This window comes from Hypanus sabinus, chromosome 8 (genome assembly GCF_030144855.1).
Source record: "Hypanus sabinus isolate sHypSab1 chromosome 8, sHypSab1.hap1, whole genome shotgun sequence".
Lineage (NCBI taxonomy): Eukaryota > Metazoa > Chordata > Chondrichthyes > Myliobatiformes > Dasyatidae > Hypanus > Hypanus sabinus.
The window spans coordinates 16,673,210-16,690,127 of record NC_082713.1 but is presented as its reverse complement, the minus strand read 5'-3'; the positions used below and the strand labels follow the sequence as shown (position 1 = coordinate 16,690,127).

Genomic DNA, 16,918 nt, shown 5'->3' with positions numbered 1-16,918 from the left:
CTGCTTTCTCTCCATACCCCCTGATCCCTTTAGCCACAAGGGCCTCTTAAATATAGCCAAACCGGCCTCAACTGTTTCCTGTGGCAGAGAATTCCACAGATTCACCACTCTCTGTGTGAAGAAGTTTTTCCTCATCTTGGTCCTAAAAGGCTTCTCCTTTATCCTTAAACTGTGACCCCTCGTTCTGGATTTCCCCAACATCGGAAACAATCTTCCTGCATCTAGCCTGTCCAATCCCTTTAGAATTTTCAATAAGATCCCCCCTCAATCTTCTAAATTCCAGTGAGTATAAGCCTAATCGATCCAGTGTTTCTTCATATGAAAGTCCTGCCATCCCAGGAATCAATCTGGTGAACCTTCTCTGTACTCCCTCTATGGCAAGAATGTCTTTCCTCAGATTAGGGGACCAAAACTGCACACAATATTCTAGGTGCGGTCTCACCAAGGCCTTGTACAACTGCAGTAGAACCTCCCTGCTCCTGTACTCAAATCCTTTTGCTATGACTGCCAACATACCATTTGCCTTTTTCACTGCCTGCTGTACCTGCATGCCCACCTTCAATGACTGGTGTACAATGACACCCAGGTCTCGTTGCATCTCCCCTTTTCCTAATTGGCCACCATTCGGATAATAATCTGTTTTCCTGTTCTTGCAACCAAAGTGGATAACCTCACATTTATCCACATTAAATTGCATCTGCCATGAATTTGCCCACTCACCTAACCTATCCAAGTCACCCTGCATCCTCTTAGCATCCTCTTCACAGCTAACACTGCCGCCCAGCTTTGAGTCATCTGCAAACTTGGAGATGCTGCATTTAATTCCCTCATCTAAGTCATTAATATATATTGTAAACAACTGGGGTCCCAGCACTGAGCCTTGCGGTACCCCACTAGTCACTTGCCTGCCATTCTGAAAAGGTCCCGTTGACTCCCACTCTTTGCTTCCTGTCTGCCAACCAATTCTCTATCCACATCAATACCATATCCCCAATACCGTGTGCTTTAAGTTTGCACACTAATCTCCTGTGTGGGACCTTGTCAAAAGCCTTTTGGAAATCTAAATATACCACATTCACTGGCTCTCCCCTATCCACTCTACTAGTTACATCTTCAAAAAATTCTATAAGATTCGTCAGACATGATTTTCCTTCCACAAATCCATGCTAACTTTGTCCGATGATATCACTTCTTTCCAAATGTGCTGTTATCACATCTTTGATAACCGACTCTCGCATTCTCCCCGCCACCGATGTCAGACTAACCGGTCTATAATTCCCCGGTTTCTCTCTCCCACCTTTTTTAAAAACTGGGGTTACATTAGCCACCCTCCAATCCTCAGGAACTAATCCAGAATCTAAAGAGTTTTGAAAAATTATCACTAATGCATCCACTATTTCTTGGAATACTTCCTTAAGCACTCTGGGATGCAGACCATCTGGCCCTGGGAATTTATCTGCCTTTAATCCCTTCAATTTACCTAACACCACTTCCCTACTAACATGTATTTCCCTCAGTTCCTCCATCTCACTAGACCCTCAGTCCCTTACTATTTCTGGAAGATTATTTATGTCCTCCTTAGTGAAAACAGAACCAAAGTAGTTATTCAATTGGTCTGCCATGTCTTTGTTCCCTATGATCAATTCACCTGTTTCTAACTGTAAAGGACCTACATTTGTCTTGACCAATCATTTTCTTTTCACGTATCTATAAAAGCTTTTACAGTCAGTTTTTATGTTCCCTGCCAGCCTTCTGTCATCTTTTTTCCCTTTCCTAATTAAGCCCTTTTTCCTCCTCTGCTGGTCTCTGAATTTCTCCCAGTCCTCAGGTGTGCCGCTTTTTTTTTTTGCTAATTTATATGTTTCTTCTTTGGACTTGGTGTTATCCCTAATTTCCCTTGTCAGCCACAGGTGCACTACCTTCCCTGGTTTATTCTTTTGCCAAACTGGGATGAACAATTGTTGTAGTTCATCCATGCGATCTTTAAATGCTTGCCATTGTATATCCACTGTCAACCCTTTAAGTATCATTTGCCAGTCTATCTTATGTCACTCTCCATCTTAATGAAGAATTCCACCATATTATGGTCACTCTTACCCAAGGGGTCTTCGCACGACAAGATTGCTAACTAACGCTTCCTCATTGCTCAATATCCAGTCTAGAATGGCCTGCTCTCTGGTTGGTTCCTCGACATGTTGGTTCAGAAAACCATCCCGCATACATTCCAAGAAATCCTCTTCCTCAGCACCCTTACCAATGTGGTTCACCCAATCTATATGTAGATTGAAGTCATCCATTATGACTACTGTTCCTTTATTGCATGCATTTCTAATTTCCTGTTTAATGCCAACCCCAACCTCACTACTACTGTTAGGTGGCCTGTACACAACTCCCACCAGCGTCTTCTGCCCCTTAGTGTTATGCAGCTTTACCCATATCGATTCCACATCCTCCAGGCTAATGTTCTTCCTTTCTATTGTGTTAACCTCCTCTCTAACCAGCAATGCTACCCCACCTCCTTTTCTTTCCTGTCTATCCCTCCTGAATATTGAATATCCCTGGATGTTGACCTCCCATCCTTGGTCACCCTGGAGCCACGTCTCTGTGATCCCAACTATATCATATTCATTAATAACCATCTGCACATTCAATTCATCCACCTTGTTACGAATGCTCCTCGCATTGACACACAAAGCCTTCAGGCTTGTTTTTACAACACTCTTAGCCCTTATACAATTATGTTGAAAAGTGGCTCTTTTTGCATTTTGCCCTGGATTTGCCTGCCTGCCACTTTTACTTTTTACCTTACTACTTTTTGCTTCTACCCTCATTTTACACCCCTCTGTCTCTCTGCACTTGTTCCCATCCCCCTGCCATATTAGTTTAAAGCCTCCTGAACAGCAGTAGCAAACGCTCCCCCTAGGACATTGGTTCCAGTCCAGCCCAGGTGCAGACAGTCCTGTTTATACTGGTCCCATCTCCCCCAGAACTGGTTCCAATGCCCCAGAAATTTGAATCCCTCCCCCTTGCACCATTTTTCAAGCCACATACTCATCTGAAATATCCTCCTATTTCTGCTCTGACTAGCACATGGCACTGGTAGTAATCCAGAGATTATTACCTTTGTGGCCCTACTTTTTAGTTTATCTCCTAACTCCTTAAATTCACCTTGTAGGACCTCATCCCATTTTTTACCTATATTGTTGGTACCTATGTGCACCACGACCACTGGCTGTTCACCCTCCCATTCCAGAATGTCCTGCAGCCGCTCAGAGACATCCTTGACCCTTGCACCAGGGAGGCAACATACCTGGAGTCTCGTTTGCAGCCAGAGAAACGCCTATCTATTCCCCTTACAATCGAATCCCCTATCACTATAGCTCTCCCACTCCTTTTCCTTCCCTCCTGTGCTGCAGAGCCACCCATGGTGCAATGAACTTGGCTGTTGCTGCCTTCCCCTGATGAGATATTGTCTGACTGCACTGCACTGTCTCTGTAAAACCTTATTTTGCATTCTGTTGTTACTTTTCCCTTGTTTTACCTTAATGTACTGATGTGGTAGCATAGTGGCTAGTGTAACTCTATTACAGTGCAGTGACCTGGGTTCAATTCTGCCGCTGTAAGGAGTTTGTAAGGTTTCCCCACAATCGCATGGGTTTCCTCCAGGTATACAAGTTTCTTCACACATTTCCTCCCATGATCCTACAGGTTAGTAGGTTAATTGGTCACTTGGGTACTTGGGTAACACAGCTTTAATGGGCCACTAATGCCTGTAACCATGTCATTTCTCTTTTTAAAAAAAAAAGTGTTTTCCACTGTGCCTCAGTACATGCGACAACACTAAAACTTCTGCTCTTAACATTCTAATCATCAAATCTTCAGAAAAGTTTTAAATTTCTCAAAAGTAAAATTTGCAGATTTTCACTGTAGCAAACGCTCGTCACGTGAGCTACAGAAAATTCATCGTCATGGTGCTCCTTTGTTTGGAGGCAATCATTTCTGATTTTGGATATTCTTGTTGTAATGCAGGAATTGTGCAATGTTGAGGAGCCATGTGAAGAATTTACATCCCGGCATAGCTTAGAGTGGAAATTTCTGTTCCTTGATCACAGGTAATGCAACACAACCATTCCCATCTGTTCCCTAATGTCCCTCTGAGTGAACAGTATTGTCTGCTGGCCATATGCTCAAACTTAAAGATCCACTGCTCACCTCAGTCACAATCAGTAGAAGGGAATATGTGGATTAATTACTTGTAAGAAGTGAATAAATATTTGCCAATGAATAAATGAAGGTACAAATGTATGGAGCTAATTAAATGTTTTGTGTTTGTAGATGGTTCATACTACAGTCACTGTGCATTGGTAGGGAGGAGAGTCAATATTGGTAATGGTTTATTATTGTCTCATGTACAAGACACAGTGAAAAACTTGTCGTATACTGTTCATGCAGATCAAATAATTCCAGTGTACATCGAGTTAGAATAAGGGAATACAATAATAATGCAGAACCAACCTGATTCTGATTTTGATTAGGAGGTTAATTGGTCACTGTAAATTATTCTGTGCTTAGGCTAATGGGTGGTGGGGTGGAGATAAATCTCTACCAAAGGAGGTGTAAAGCACTACTTCTTTCCTCTAGCCCACAACTCACCCTTGGGCTAAGTGTAGCACCTGCTTAGCTCGCCCCACCCCCCACAATCAAGGTCACGTGAAGCCACGGGAGCAGCTAGTGGATGGTTGTACGAGTATCTGGTGCGTATCACAAGTCCCGGTTATGCGACCACTAACACCAGGCAGTCTCTGAAGAGTATTGATAATGGCTAGGTCCTTTCATCTTGTAAAGGCTCTGCCCAAAAGAAGGCATTGGCAAACCACTTCTGTAGAATTTGTCGATAACAATCATGGTCATAGACCCTGATCACCCATGTCATATGACATGGCTCATAATGTTCATGATTAGGCTAGTGTTAAGTAGGTGAGTTGCTGGGTGATGAGCGTCATTGACGTATTTCAACATGGAACAGGCCCTTCCAGCCCTTCAAGCTGTGCCATCCAGCAACCCCTAACTCAAGCCTAGCCTAATCACTGGTCAAGTTACAATGGCCAATTAACCTACCAATTGGTATGTCTTTGGACTGTGGAAGGAACCCGGAGCACCTGGAGGAAACCCTCGCAGTCAGGGGGAGAGCATACAGACAGCGGCAGGAATTGAATCTGGGTCACTAGTACCACTGCGCTACTGGGCATTTTCTACATGAAAGCGTCTGAGTAAAATGAGGTGAAAATATCATTCTTACTTGATAGTCAATCAGGTTCTTATACCGCAAGGTGGGCACACTGACATCTTGGCCAAGGCTTTGCCCAGAGGACTATTCTTCCCACAATTGCCACTCACGCTCCCACTCCAGATCCATGTGGTCAACCTTACTTCCGTGTTTTGACCTGAAAGCAGACAGTGAGAAGTTCTGTGACATTTGGGCCTTGAGAAACAAAATGGAGGAGATGGCAGGCCAATACAAAACATGCCTTTACAACTCCTCTGAGCATCTTTGACAAATACTATTTATCAAAACTATCATGTTTTTTTCAATATCCAAGTGCTTCTGATAATATATATATTATCAGAAGTTCTTGGATAGATATAGATAGAGAGAGTTCAAAGAACAACTTAATATATAAACTTGATATTAATCTGAAAATATTTTAAAATATTAAAGAAATAATGAATTCATTTACAGAGTTCAGTGGAACAACTGAGACTTCGTGTTTACCAGAGAATTCGAGGTGCAGATGTCTTACGAGGATAGGTTGAGTGCGCATGGGCTTTTCACTTTGCAACAAGGGAGGATGAAAGATGATGTGTACAAAATATAAGAGGCCTAGGTCGAGTGGACAGCCAGAGACATTTTTCCAGGGAGAAATGGCCGATACAAGGGGACATAATTGACAGAGTGGTGAATCTGTGGAATTCGTTGCCACAGGCGGCTGTGAAGACCAGTTCATTGGGAATATTTAAGGCAGAGATTGATAGATTCTTGAGTGGTCGGGGCATGAAGGGATATGGTGGAAGGTAGAAGATTGGGGCTGAGAGGAAAATTGGATCAACCGTGATGAAATGGCAGAACAGACTGGATGGGCCAAATGACCTCATTCTGCTCCTATATCGTATGGTACTATGGTCTTATCACATAATTTTAAGGTATTTGGAGGGAAGTAGAGAGGGATATCAGAGGTAAGTTCTTTTACACAGAGAGGTAGGTACAGGGAATGTGCCGCCAGGGGCCGCCACAATAGAGTGGCGATTATCATGATGCTATTACGGTTCAAGTTGAGGGAGATCCAATGCCATCTGTAAGGAGTTTGTACGTTCCTCCCTGTGAATGTGTGGGTTTCCTCCAAGTGCTCCGGTTTCCTCCCCTATTCCAAAGATGTACTGTATACTTTGATAAAATATCAGAGGCACTTGGATATCAAAGTAGGTTAAATGCTTATTGTAAAACATCTTGTAATTAAGCTACAGTTAAACATGTGAGTTGTTGGATGGTGTGGGTTTGATGGACTAGAAGGGCCTATGCAGTCTAAATACATAAAAATAAAAAAATATATTCGGAGCATTTATGAACCTCTTGGGTAGGCACAAGGATGTAGAAAAATTAGAGGTTATATAGTAGGAAAGGGTTAGGTTGATCTTAGAGTAGGTTAAAAGGTCAGCCAAAGGGCCTGTACTGTGCTGCAATATTTTGTGTTCTATGTCCTAAGTTGCCTACAAAACCTGGCAAAATCCAAGTGACATGAGCCCAGATGTATACCTTGCTTTTGAAATGATTGTTTGCAGCAAAGGACAGTCACACATTCAGATCAGAGCTGCTGCCACTGCACCATGCTTGATCCACTTGGGTAGCCATCAAAATAATTGGACTTTATTCAGGAAAATTAGTCTGACAAACCTGAAGGGAAGGTGCTTGAAGAATGGAAATGCTTGTGAAATCAGGAAGGGCAGCTCTGTACTACCATCCATTGACCTGTGCGTTCCCCAGCCAGGGAGACTCAAGTCGAACAACGATTCATTTCATAAAGGGGATATGAACCGACAAACAATGCATCTCGTGGGAAGATTTTAGTAGTGAAGAGAGCCATCAGTCCACACTGCTAACCCTCAGAATGACTAACCCCTTTCATTACCTCAGTGTCTGCAAAGCCCTTTATGGCAATTGAAGTATTTTTTGCCAAGAAGTCATTTGTTGTAACATACATCAGCAAGAAATGAATTAGCCTTCTGGTGCAAACTGAAGCAGTCTGCAACTGTCCCCATTACACATACAGTCTCTCTAATTGAGTATGGTGTTCTCTTAAGGAGCTGTCAATTGTTGGGTCCTCAGGTGTGATCCAGGATCCACATGTTCTGACGCAGTGTAGGCAAGGGTCAGTGATGACTGTGGTCAGTGGTCGGGTCTTGGGTTGTTCAGTCTCTCCTTTCACAGCTCCCACTTGTTCTTCATGGCAGAGTGGAGATCAATCTCAAGCAGCGCAGCTCGCTCTTAAACGGATTTCCTCCAGGTCTATCTATTGAGTGTAATGTCTTCCCAGTTTTTAGATGCACCATACAGTAATTGTGAAATGCCTCAGTTATATTAGATTACTATCTTCAAAAGGGAATATTTTCATTCACACAGTCTCAATCTCAAGCCATTCTGAAGGAGAGTGGAGAGTGTGCAAGTGGTCAGATTATAGGTCGAGGTACTGACTGCCAGTTGTAGAAATGTCAGGTGAGCTCAGTGTGACCCCTGCACTGAAGCTCCTTACAGGCTCCAAACACAGGTGACACACAAGGCACACTCCACACATCCACTCTGTTTGCTCTGCTTTTGAATGCACATAGAACAGTCCAGCACAGTGCGGACACTTCGGCCCACAATGTTGTGTTGAGCTTGATCACTGCAGGGTCAAACTAACCCTTCTCTCCTACGTGGCCCATAACTCTGCATTTCTCTACATCCACAAGCCTACCTACGAGTCTCATAAATGTCCCTAATATATCACATTCAGATGAATCTATTTCTCACGTGTACATCAAAACATACAGTGAAGTGTGCAGTTTGTGTTAACAACCAAGACAACCCAATGATGTGCTCGAGCCAGCCCAGAAGTGCCACCACACAATCTGACACCAACCTAGCATGCCCACAATGTTCAGCAGAACAACAAGAGGGCAACAACAGCAACAAAACATAATGGCAAAGATCATCATCATCTTCCTCTCCCACTACCTAGGCAGTGTGGTCCAAGCACCTACACTCTGTAAAATACATCTCTGCTCTGGCCAGTATAGCATTCAGTGCAAGTGTAGTGTGGGAATATGAAGGAAAACTGAACAGGTACTTGAGTGAATGAATGGCGATTGAGAAATCCTCCATCATCCAGGTGGAATCTGTTGTGTATCTTCACTTTCTGTTTGTTCTGTTCCATGTACTGTGAATGAAGATTCCAGAAATTGATAGTACGATATTCCAGAACTAACAATATTGATATCCCTTCCTTCTCTTTATCAGGGCTCCTCCTATTATAGGTTACCTCCCATTCGAAGTGTTGGGGACGTCTGGCTATGATTACTACCATGTTGACGACCTGGGACTTCTAGCAAGGTGCCATGAACACCGTAGGTGACCATTTGTATTGGCATAGCTTGGGGGCAGGCTAGAGGGACAGTGACAGAAATAAGTCAGCTGTGCCGACAACACAGCCTCTACAACCTGTAAGGTAACAGGTGCATGGTTCCTCTCCTAGTCACACATGATTCACACTACCCATCACTCATAGAAGGGGGCTATTTTGGCCCATTCAGAAAGTGCCAGCTCACAGAGCAATCTCATGCACCCAATCATTTTCCATAACCTATTCTCACCAACTGCTGCCAGGTAAACCCAATCACCTACACACTCGGATCAATTTATGAGGCCATTTAACTTGATGGCCTACACAGCTTTGGAACATAGAAGGAGACCAGAGGTCCTGATGAACCTAGGCCATAGCATTGGTGTTGCAACTTTCCATTGGACTTCTACAGAAGGTTGTCAAAGGTTTAGCTTAATCTGTGCAAACTTCTAAGAAAGAAGAGGTGTTGTTGTGGCTTCTTTGTAATGGCAGTTATCAGCTGGTCCCAGGACAGTGCCTCTGAAATGATAATGCCAAGGAATTTAATGTTACCAGCCAACTACAACTCCAGTCCCCTAATGAGGGCTGCCTCATAAACCTCCAGTTTCTTCCTCCAGCAGTCAGTAACAGGCTCGTTGGTTTTGCTGACACTGAGTGAGAAGTTGTTGTGCCACCATTCGACCAGATTTTCAATCTCCCTCCTATATGCCAATTTGTCACAACCTTTAATTTGGCCAACAAACAGTGGTGTCATCAGCAAATGTATTATGGTATTGGAGCTGTACTTTTCATCACTGTCATAAATATAAAGCGAGTAGAGCAGAAAGAACATGCATACTCCACAGAGACAGTGCCGAAGATCGGAATTGGACCAAGGTTGCTGGAGGTATGAGGCAACGGCTCTACTAGCTGCGAGAGCAATGGAGTCACAGAGCATAGAAACAGGCCCTTTGGCCCAACTGAACCAATCATATAGAAATCTTATAGAAACTAACCAACCTTGTAGAACTTTTCGAGGAGGTTATCAGATGTTAATGAAGGAAAGGTATGGATGTTGTCAATAGGGACTTTAGCAAGGCCAAAGTCCATAAGACCACAAGACATAGAAGCAGAACTAGGCCACTCAGCCTATCAAGTCTGCCTACTATTCCACTAAGGCTGATGTAAGACTCTTAACTCTATTCTCCCCTACCTTCTCCCTATAACCTTTGACACCCTGACTAATCAAGAACCTAGCAGTATTACCATAGACTTGGCCTCCACAGTTGTCTGTGGCAGTGAATTCCACAGATTCACCATCCTCTTGCTAAAGAAATTTCTCTTTATCTCTGTTCTAAATGGACATCCATCTATTCTGCTGTGCCCTTTGGTCCTGGACTTCTGCTCTGTAGGAAACATCCTCTCTACATCCACTTTATTCAGGCCTTTCAATATTCAATTCTCCCCTCATTTTACTAAACTCCAGTGAGTACAGACACAGGATTAACAAATGGAACTTGTATGTTAACCCTTTCGTTCCTGCGATCATTCTTGTGAAATTCCTCTGGACCCTCTCCAATGCCAGCACATCTTTTTCTTTAGATAAGGGGACCAGAAGTGCTCGTGGTATTCCAAGAGTGGTCTGACCAATGCCTTACAAAGCCTGAGCAGTACATCCTTGCTTTTATGTTCTAGTCCTCTCAAAATGAATGCTAATGTTGCATTTGCCTTCCTTACCACTGACTCAACCCACAAGCTAACCTTTAGGGAATCCTGCAGAAGGACTCCCAATTCCTTTTGCACCTCAGATTTTTTGAATTTACTTCCCATTTAGAAAATAGTCTATGCCTTTATTCCTTCTACCAAAGTGCATGGCCACACACTTCCCTACACTATATACCATCTGCTACTTTGCCAACTCTCCCACTCTGTCTTTCCGCAGACTCACTGCTTCCTCAGCACAACCAGCTGCCCTACCCATCTTCATAGTATCCACAATACTTGGCCGCAATGTCATCAGTTCCATAGTCCAAGTCCAGCATATGAGGCTGGTCCAGAAGGTTCAGGTCAAGGGGATAGTCTATGCCTACCAAGATTCTCTTCTAGGCCAGTCCCATTTTATTTTGCATTTGGCACATACGCGCAGGGAAGCATGGTAGCCTAGCAGTTAGTGCCCCTCTATTAGAGTGCTGTGATCACCAGTCGGGGTTCAATTTGTGTCATTGACTTTAAGGAGTTTGTATGTTCTCCCTGTGACCACATGGGTTTCCTCCAGGTACTCTGGTTTTTCCCGCATTCCAGAGACATACAGGTTAGGGCTAGTAAGTTGTCTGTATCCGAAGTGTAGTGATGCTTGCAGGCTCCTTCAGCACCTTCTCAGACCGTGTTCACATTGATGCAGAAGATGCATTTCACTCCATGTTTCGATGGAAGTGTGACAAATAAAGCTAATCTTGTTATATTTCTAAACCCTTCCTATGCATCTACCTGTCCAAGTACCTTTTATGTGTTATTACTGTACTTGTTTCAACCATTTCCTCTGACAGCCCATTCCATGTAATATCCCTCACATTTCTATTAAATCTCTCCCCTCTCACTTTAAACATATGGCCAGTAGTTCACTATTCCCCAACCCTGGAATGAAGATTATATGCATTGTCCCTTTTCATGCCCCTCATGATTTCATACATCTCCATAAGGTCATTTCTCATTCTCCTATGCTCCAATGGAAAAAGTTCCAACCTGCTCAACCTCTCTTCATAACTCAATCTCTCTGAGTGCCAAAACATCCTCGTAAATCTCCTCGGCACCCTTCATAGCGTAATAACATTTTCCCAATAGCAGATGACCATAACTGAACAGCTTAGTCCAAGTGCAGCCTTGCAAATGTCTTGTACAAATCCATTGTAAAATTGACGAGGTAGCGTGTCAGTTAGCGGTACACTCTTACAGGATGCATTCCCACCATTGTAAGGAGTTTGTATGTTCTCCCTGCGACCATGTGGCTGCTCTAGTTTTGTCGCACATTCCAAAGACGTAGGTTAGGGTTAGTAAGTTGTGGGCATGCTATGTTGGCACTTTACGCATGGCAACACTTGCAGGCTGTACCCAGCACATCATTGGACTGTTGACGCAAACAACACGTTTCATCATATATGTCAATGTTTTGATGTACATGTGACAAATAAAGCTAATTCTTATCTAAATGTTTAAATATAACATAAAGTTCTCACTTCCTTACTCAATGCCCTGATCATGAAGGCCAATGTGACTAAAGCCTTGCTCACCGCCCTGTCTAGGAACTTATAGCTAACCGATACTTATCCCATCATTAGCCACCCTAATAATCTATGAACGTATAAGCAACCAATTTATAGATATTTTAGCTGCAATGCCATTGACTGTTTATTGGCAAAATAGATTTATGAATCTATTTATTGCTGTGATGAACTATGTGTCATTTTCCCCATGTACAAGTTCATTTATTGTCATCTGATTGTACACGTATACAAACAAACAAAAGGAGGTTCCTCCGGACCACACAACACATATCATACAGAGCACATGAACCAAACTATTGCCATAAATAAGTTAATAAAATATAATTCAATGTGTACTGCACAGGTAAATAGTACAGTAAACAGCATGATGACCGAGTGATGAGATTTGCTGATGGCAAGGTATTCATTAATCTCACAGTCTGGGGGAAGAAGCTGTTGGACAATCTGACAGACCTAGTCCTGTGCATTCGTCCTGATGCTAGTGGGTCAAAGAGATTGTGGGGTGGGTGGTGGGATCCCCAACAATGCTTCAGGCCCTTCGTGTGTAACGCACCCAGTAAATGTCACAAATAACAGGGGAGGGAGACCCTGATGACCCTCTCAGCAGTTTTAACTGTCCTCTGTAGGGTCTTACAGTCTGATGGCTTGCAACTTCCATATCTCATAATGGTACATGGAAGAATAGACTGCACTAACATTTTCATAATGAACTATGTCCATTCATTTCATTTATGGAATTTCACTTGGCCAAATGCTCTGCAGGAGCACAACCCTTTCATGAGAGAAGTAATGGCTGTAACGTCCAATTAGAGACAAATGCACAAAGTTCTCCCGTACTTTCAGCTAAATGGCTTCCTTTTACGATTCTATGTGCAGGTGGGTGGTTGGGAGGGAGGGAGGAATGGGGCTCGTTTTGCTGCTTGTTGTGGTCTGTGTTGTTCTGCCGAGCACTATGGACACGTTATGTTGATGCCGACGTGTGTGGCGACACCTACGGACTGCCCCCAGTGTCATTGCTGACTAACTGGATTCCGACAACTTGCACTCATTCCTTAATCAGGCTTTATTTACTTGTGCATAAGGAGAACAGTCCGGTCCCTGTTGCCATACTGCTCTGAAATTAGAACAAAGAAATGCCATTTTTATACAGAAATTGACCCGTTGGAAACAAATACTGATCCAATAGAAACTCTGTGCACTTCTGAATCCCATTATTTGTATATTGGAACCAACCATAAAAAATATTTCAGGCGTTAATAGCCAGTTAAATCCACATGTTAAAGGCCAATAATATATGAGAACTATGAAACTAACTGCTCAATATTAAAAGTTGCAACAGAATCCTCTGTTTGCATCTTTATTTTGTCTTGGTAGGGTTGGTAACCATGGTTCCCAGTCTTGAACAGAAAAGCTGTTCACTAGTTAGGCTTTCAAGGGCCATGTTCAGCCTGGGTGGCTGCAATGTGTCTACATATTTCCTTTGTCAGCTTATCATCTTGACTTATTGCCTGCAGAAAAAGGCTGTACGACGTGCTTGTTCTATTCAGCCAGCTCACATTTTAACCCTTTCTTTGCTGCAGTTTCCATGCCTCCCGAGGTGTGTTGCTTGTTGGTGCCAATGATGTTTTTCACTCTGTTTCAAATTTCAGAGTAAATTTATCATCAAAGTACATATATGTCAGCATATACAACCCTGAGATTCATTTTCCGTGATGTACATGTGATAAATAAATCCGAACTTGAATCTGACTCTTATGGCAGTTGGTTTAACTGCTTAATCAGGTTTTGTGTGAATTTGTTTACTATTCTCACATATATTGAGATACAGTGAAAATCTTTGTTTTGCATGCCATCCATATAGATCATTTCATTACCACAGTGCATGAGGGATATAAGGGAAAATAATAACCAAAACAGAATAAATTTTTATAGAGTGCAGACAGACAATAAGATGCAATACCATAACTCGTAGATTGTGAGGTCAAGGGTCCGTCTCATCATATTAGTGACCATATAAGAGAATGGTCAAAGTTGTCTTTGAGCCTGGTAGTACATGCTTTCAGGTTTTTGTATCTGCTGCCTGATAGGAGAGGGGAGAAGAGTGGGACAGGTATTAGGGCTTATGCTGAGCAACAAGACCTGCATCGCGAGGTGAAGGCGGCCCAGCAAATTGTCAGGATGGAGCTCCCAGGACTGGAAACCATCTATTCCAGCAGACTCAGGAGGAAAGCAATCAGCATAACCAGAGGCACCACACACCCCGGCCACTCCCTGTCTGACTCGCTGCCGTCCGGCAAAAGGTTCAGGACACTAAAAGCCAGAACAAATAGACTGAGGAGCAGCTTCTACCCCAGAGCTGTGGCCTCCATCACACCACTCCCACAGAACAATGACTGAAACTGTGAGCACACACAGGGACTCAAATACTTGCACTTTGTACATTACTGTGATATTCTGGTGCTGCTGCAACTTATTTTCTGCTACTTATCTATTTAATACTGTTTTTCTATTACTGTCTTGTTTTTCTACTGCTTTGTTTGATTGCCTGAGAGGAAGCCAAACAGTTTCATTGTACCCATGTATATTGAGAATAAAGATCATTCAATTCAATTCAATTCAATTAATGCATCAATAAAATCTGATCATGTTATAAAGCTCAGAAAGATTTTCCACTGCAGGATTATTTATTTATTGGCATACAGCTCAGAATAGGTCCTTCCGACCCTTCAGACCATACTGTCCAATAACCGCTGACTTAATCCGAGTCTAATCCTGGGACAATTTACAATGTCCAATTAGCCTATCAATCAGTATGTCTGTGGACCTTTTTTAGGCCATGGATCCTTACCATTAACTGAGGGGTCCGTGGGCCGCAGGTTGGAAGTTCCTGACCTAGAAGAACACATGAATCACCAGGGAAGAGAAACCTTCAGTACATGTGATGGCAAATAAGATTTATTTGGAATGTAGATTCTACATGGGGACTTGAAGAACTTAATGACTCTATTAGCAGAACTAACAGGGAGGAGGCTACGTAGCAACCATGCCACGACTACCTGACTCAAACACAGTGACTTTCCCCAAGCAGTAAGGCTGACCAACACCTCCACCCACCAAACCCACCTTTCAACACCCCACACCACCACTACTTTATCTCTTCCTGTCAATTATCTTATGTACAGCCACTCCTGTAGTTAGCATCACTTTTTGGATATACAATGAATATATATAGATATATAAGCTATCTTATGTGCTTCTATTTCACGTGTTATTTTTATTATTATTGTGTTCTTTATCTTATTGATTCTTTAATGCTGCACTGGATCCAGAGTAACAAACATTTTATCTCCTTTGCACTGGAAAATGGCATTATGCAATCTTGAATCTTGAAAGGTGGAACTGCCTTATCAGCCTAGATGTCCCCTGCTGTTCTTGTGTTCTTTCAAGTTTGCTCAGAATATCACAGCCCATTTTCGCCTCTCCTTGTTTGAAATCAATGTGCGCGACCACTGGGGAGAACGAAGCAAGCACTTGCTGACTCACTCTTTCCCCTTCCGTGGGCCTGCCCCATAGGAGCTGATTAGCGAGCTTTTGAACTGAGCTTTGACGAAGAGACTTCCTTGTGTCAAGACAAGTACTAAATGAACTGAAGGTGGTTTACGAAATTCACTCTGACTGGTTTGATTTTTGTGATATACACTCAGTGGCCACTTTATTAGGCACAGGGGTGGAATCCGGTGTGTCCCATCCACTTCCAGGCTAGATGTGAATTACATTAGCCATGATCAAATGGCAAAGCAGACTCGATGGGCTGAATGGTCCAATTCTGTTCCTATTTATCATGTTCTTACGGACAGGAAGGGGACGTTCTTGAGGAGCACAAGCTGACACAGATGAGTGAGCAAGGATGAACAGAGGTTCATCTCAAGTTCAAGTTTAATTGTCATTCAACCATACACAGGAATACAGCCAAACGAGACAGTGTTCCTCAGTGGCCAAGGTGCAAAATACATTACCAACAGTCACAGACAACACTAGGCACATATAGCATATATAATTATGATAGCAGGAAAACATACAGTCACAATAAGATAATAATATAGCTCAAGTTCCTGAGTATTATGGCCTGTAGATTGATGGTGTGTGGGATGTTGTCCAGGAGCCACATTTTTGCAAGAGCAAGCACGCAGCAGTTCCTTATCACTTTGGATGTAAAAGCCACGGAGAATGTGGTCAGTTTCTGTTGATTCAATTAACCTAAACATTGGACGTGACTACGAACTTAACAGCAACTAAAACGTTCTTGAAATCTACAGTTACGTATTAAAAGGATTACCACTAATGTGCTATTTCTTCTGCGCAGTGATGCAGTTCGGCAAGGGCAAGTCTTGCTACTATCGTTTCCTAACAAAGGGGCAACAGTGGATTTGGCTGCAGACTCAGTATTACATCACCTTTCACCAGTGGAACTCCAAGCCTGAGTTCATTGTTTGTACTCACAGCGTCGTCAGGTATGTCCAGGTAGTTAGTGACATGGCACAGGTCAGCTGGGACCACAGAATCAGAATCTGTTTTAATATCACCGGCATTTGTCATGAAAGTTGTTTTTTTTGTGGTAGAAATACCTTGCAATACATAATAATACATCTATAAATTACAATATGAAGTATATGTAATAAAAGTAAATTAAGTAAACCGAGCAAAAAGAGAGCAAAGAAAATAATGAGGTAGTGTTCATGGATTCATTGTCCATTCAGACATCTGATGGCAAGGGGAAGAAGGTGTTCCTGAAACATTGTGTGTGTGGCTTCCTCTACCTCCTCCTTGGTGGTAGCAATATAACCATATAATCATATAACAATTACAGCACGGAAACAGGCCATCTCAGCCCTTCTAGTCCGTGCTGAACGCTTACTCTCACCTAGTCCCACTGACCCGCACTCAGCCCATAACCCTCCATTCCTTTCCTGTCTATATACCTACCCAATTTTTTTCTAAATGACA

The 16,918-nt window shown here is 42.8% G+C and overlaps 1 protein-coding gene across 1 annotated transcript in view; it reads left to right on the top strand.

The window, feature by feature from the left end:
- Positions 1-16,918, top strand: part of npas2 (neuronal PAS domain protein 2) — a 95,329-nt gene that overhangs the window by 33,097 nt on the left and 45,314 nt on the right. The window contains exons 9-11 of the mRNA XM_059976628.1: positions 4,030-4,112; positions 8,552-8,658; positions 16,278-16,425. Of these exons, the coding sequence (XP_059832611.1) occupies positions 4,030-4,112; positions 8,552-8,658; positions 16,278-16,425 (338 nt within the window). The remainder of the gene's footprint in view (positions 1-4,029; positions 4,113-8,551; positions 8,659-16,277; positions 16,426-16,918) is intronic.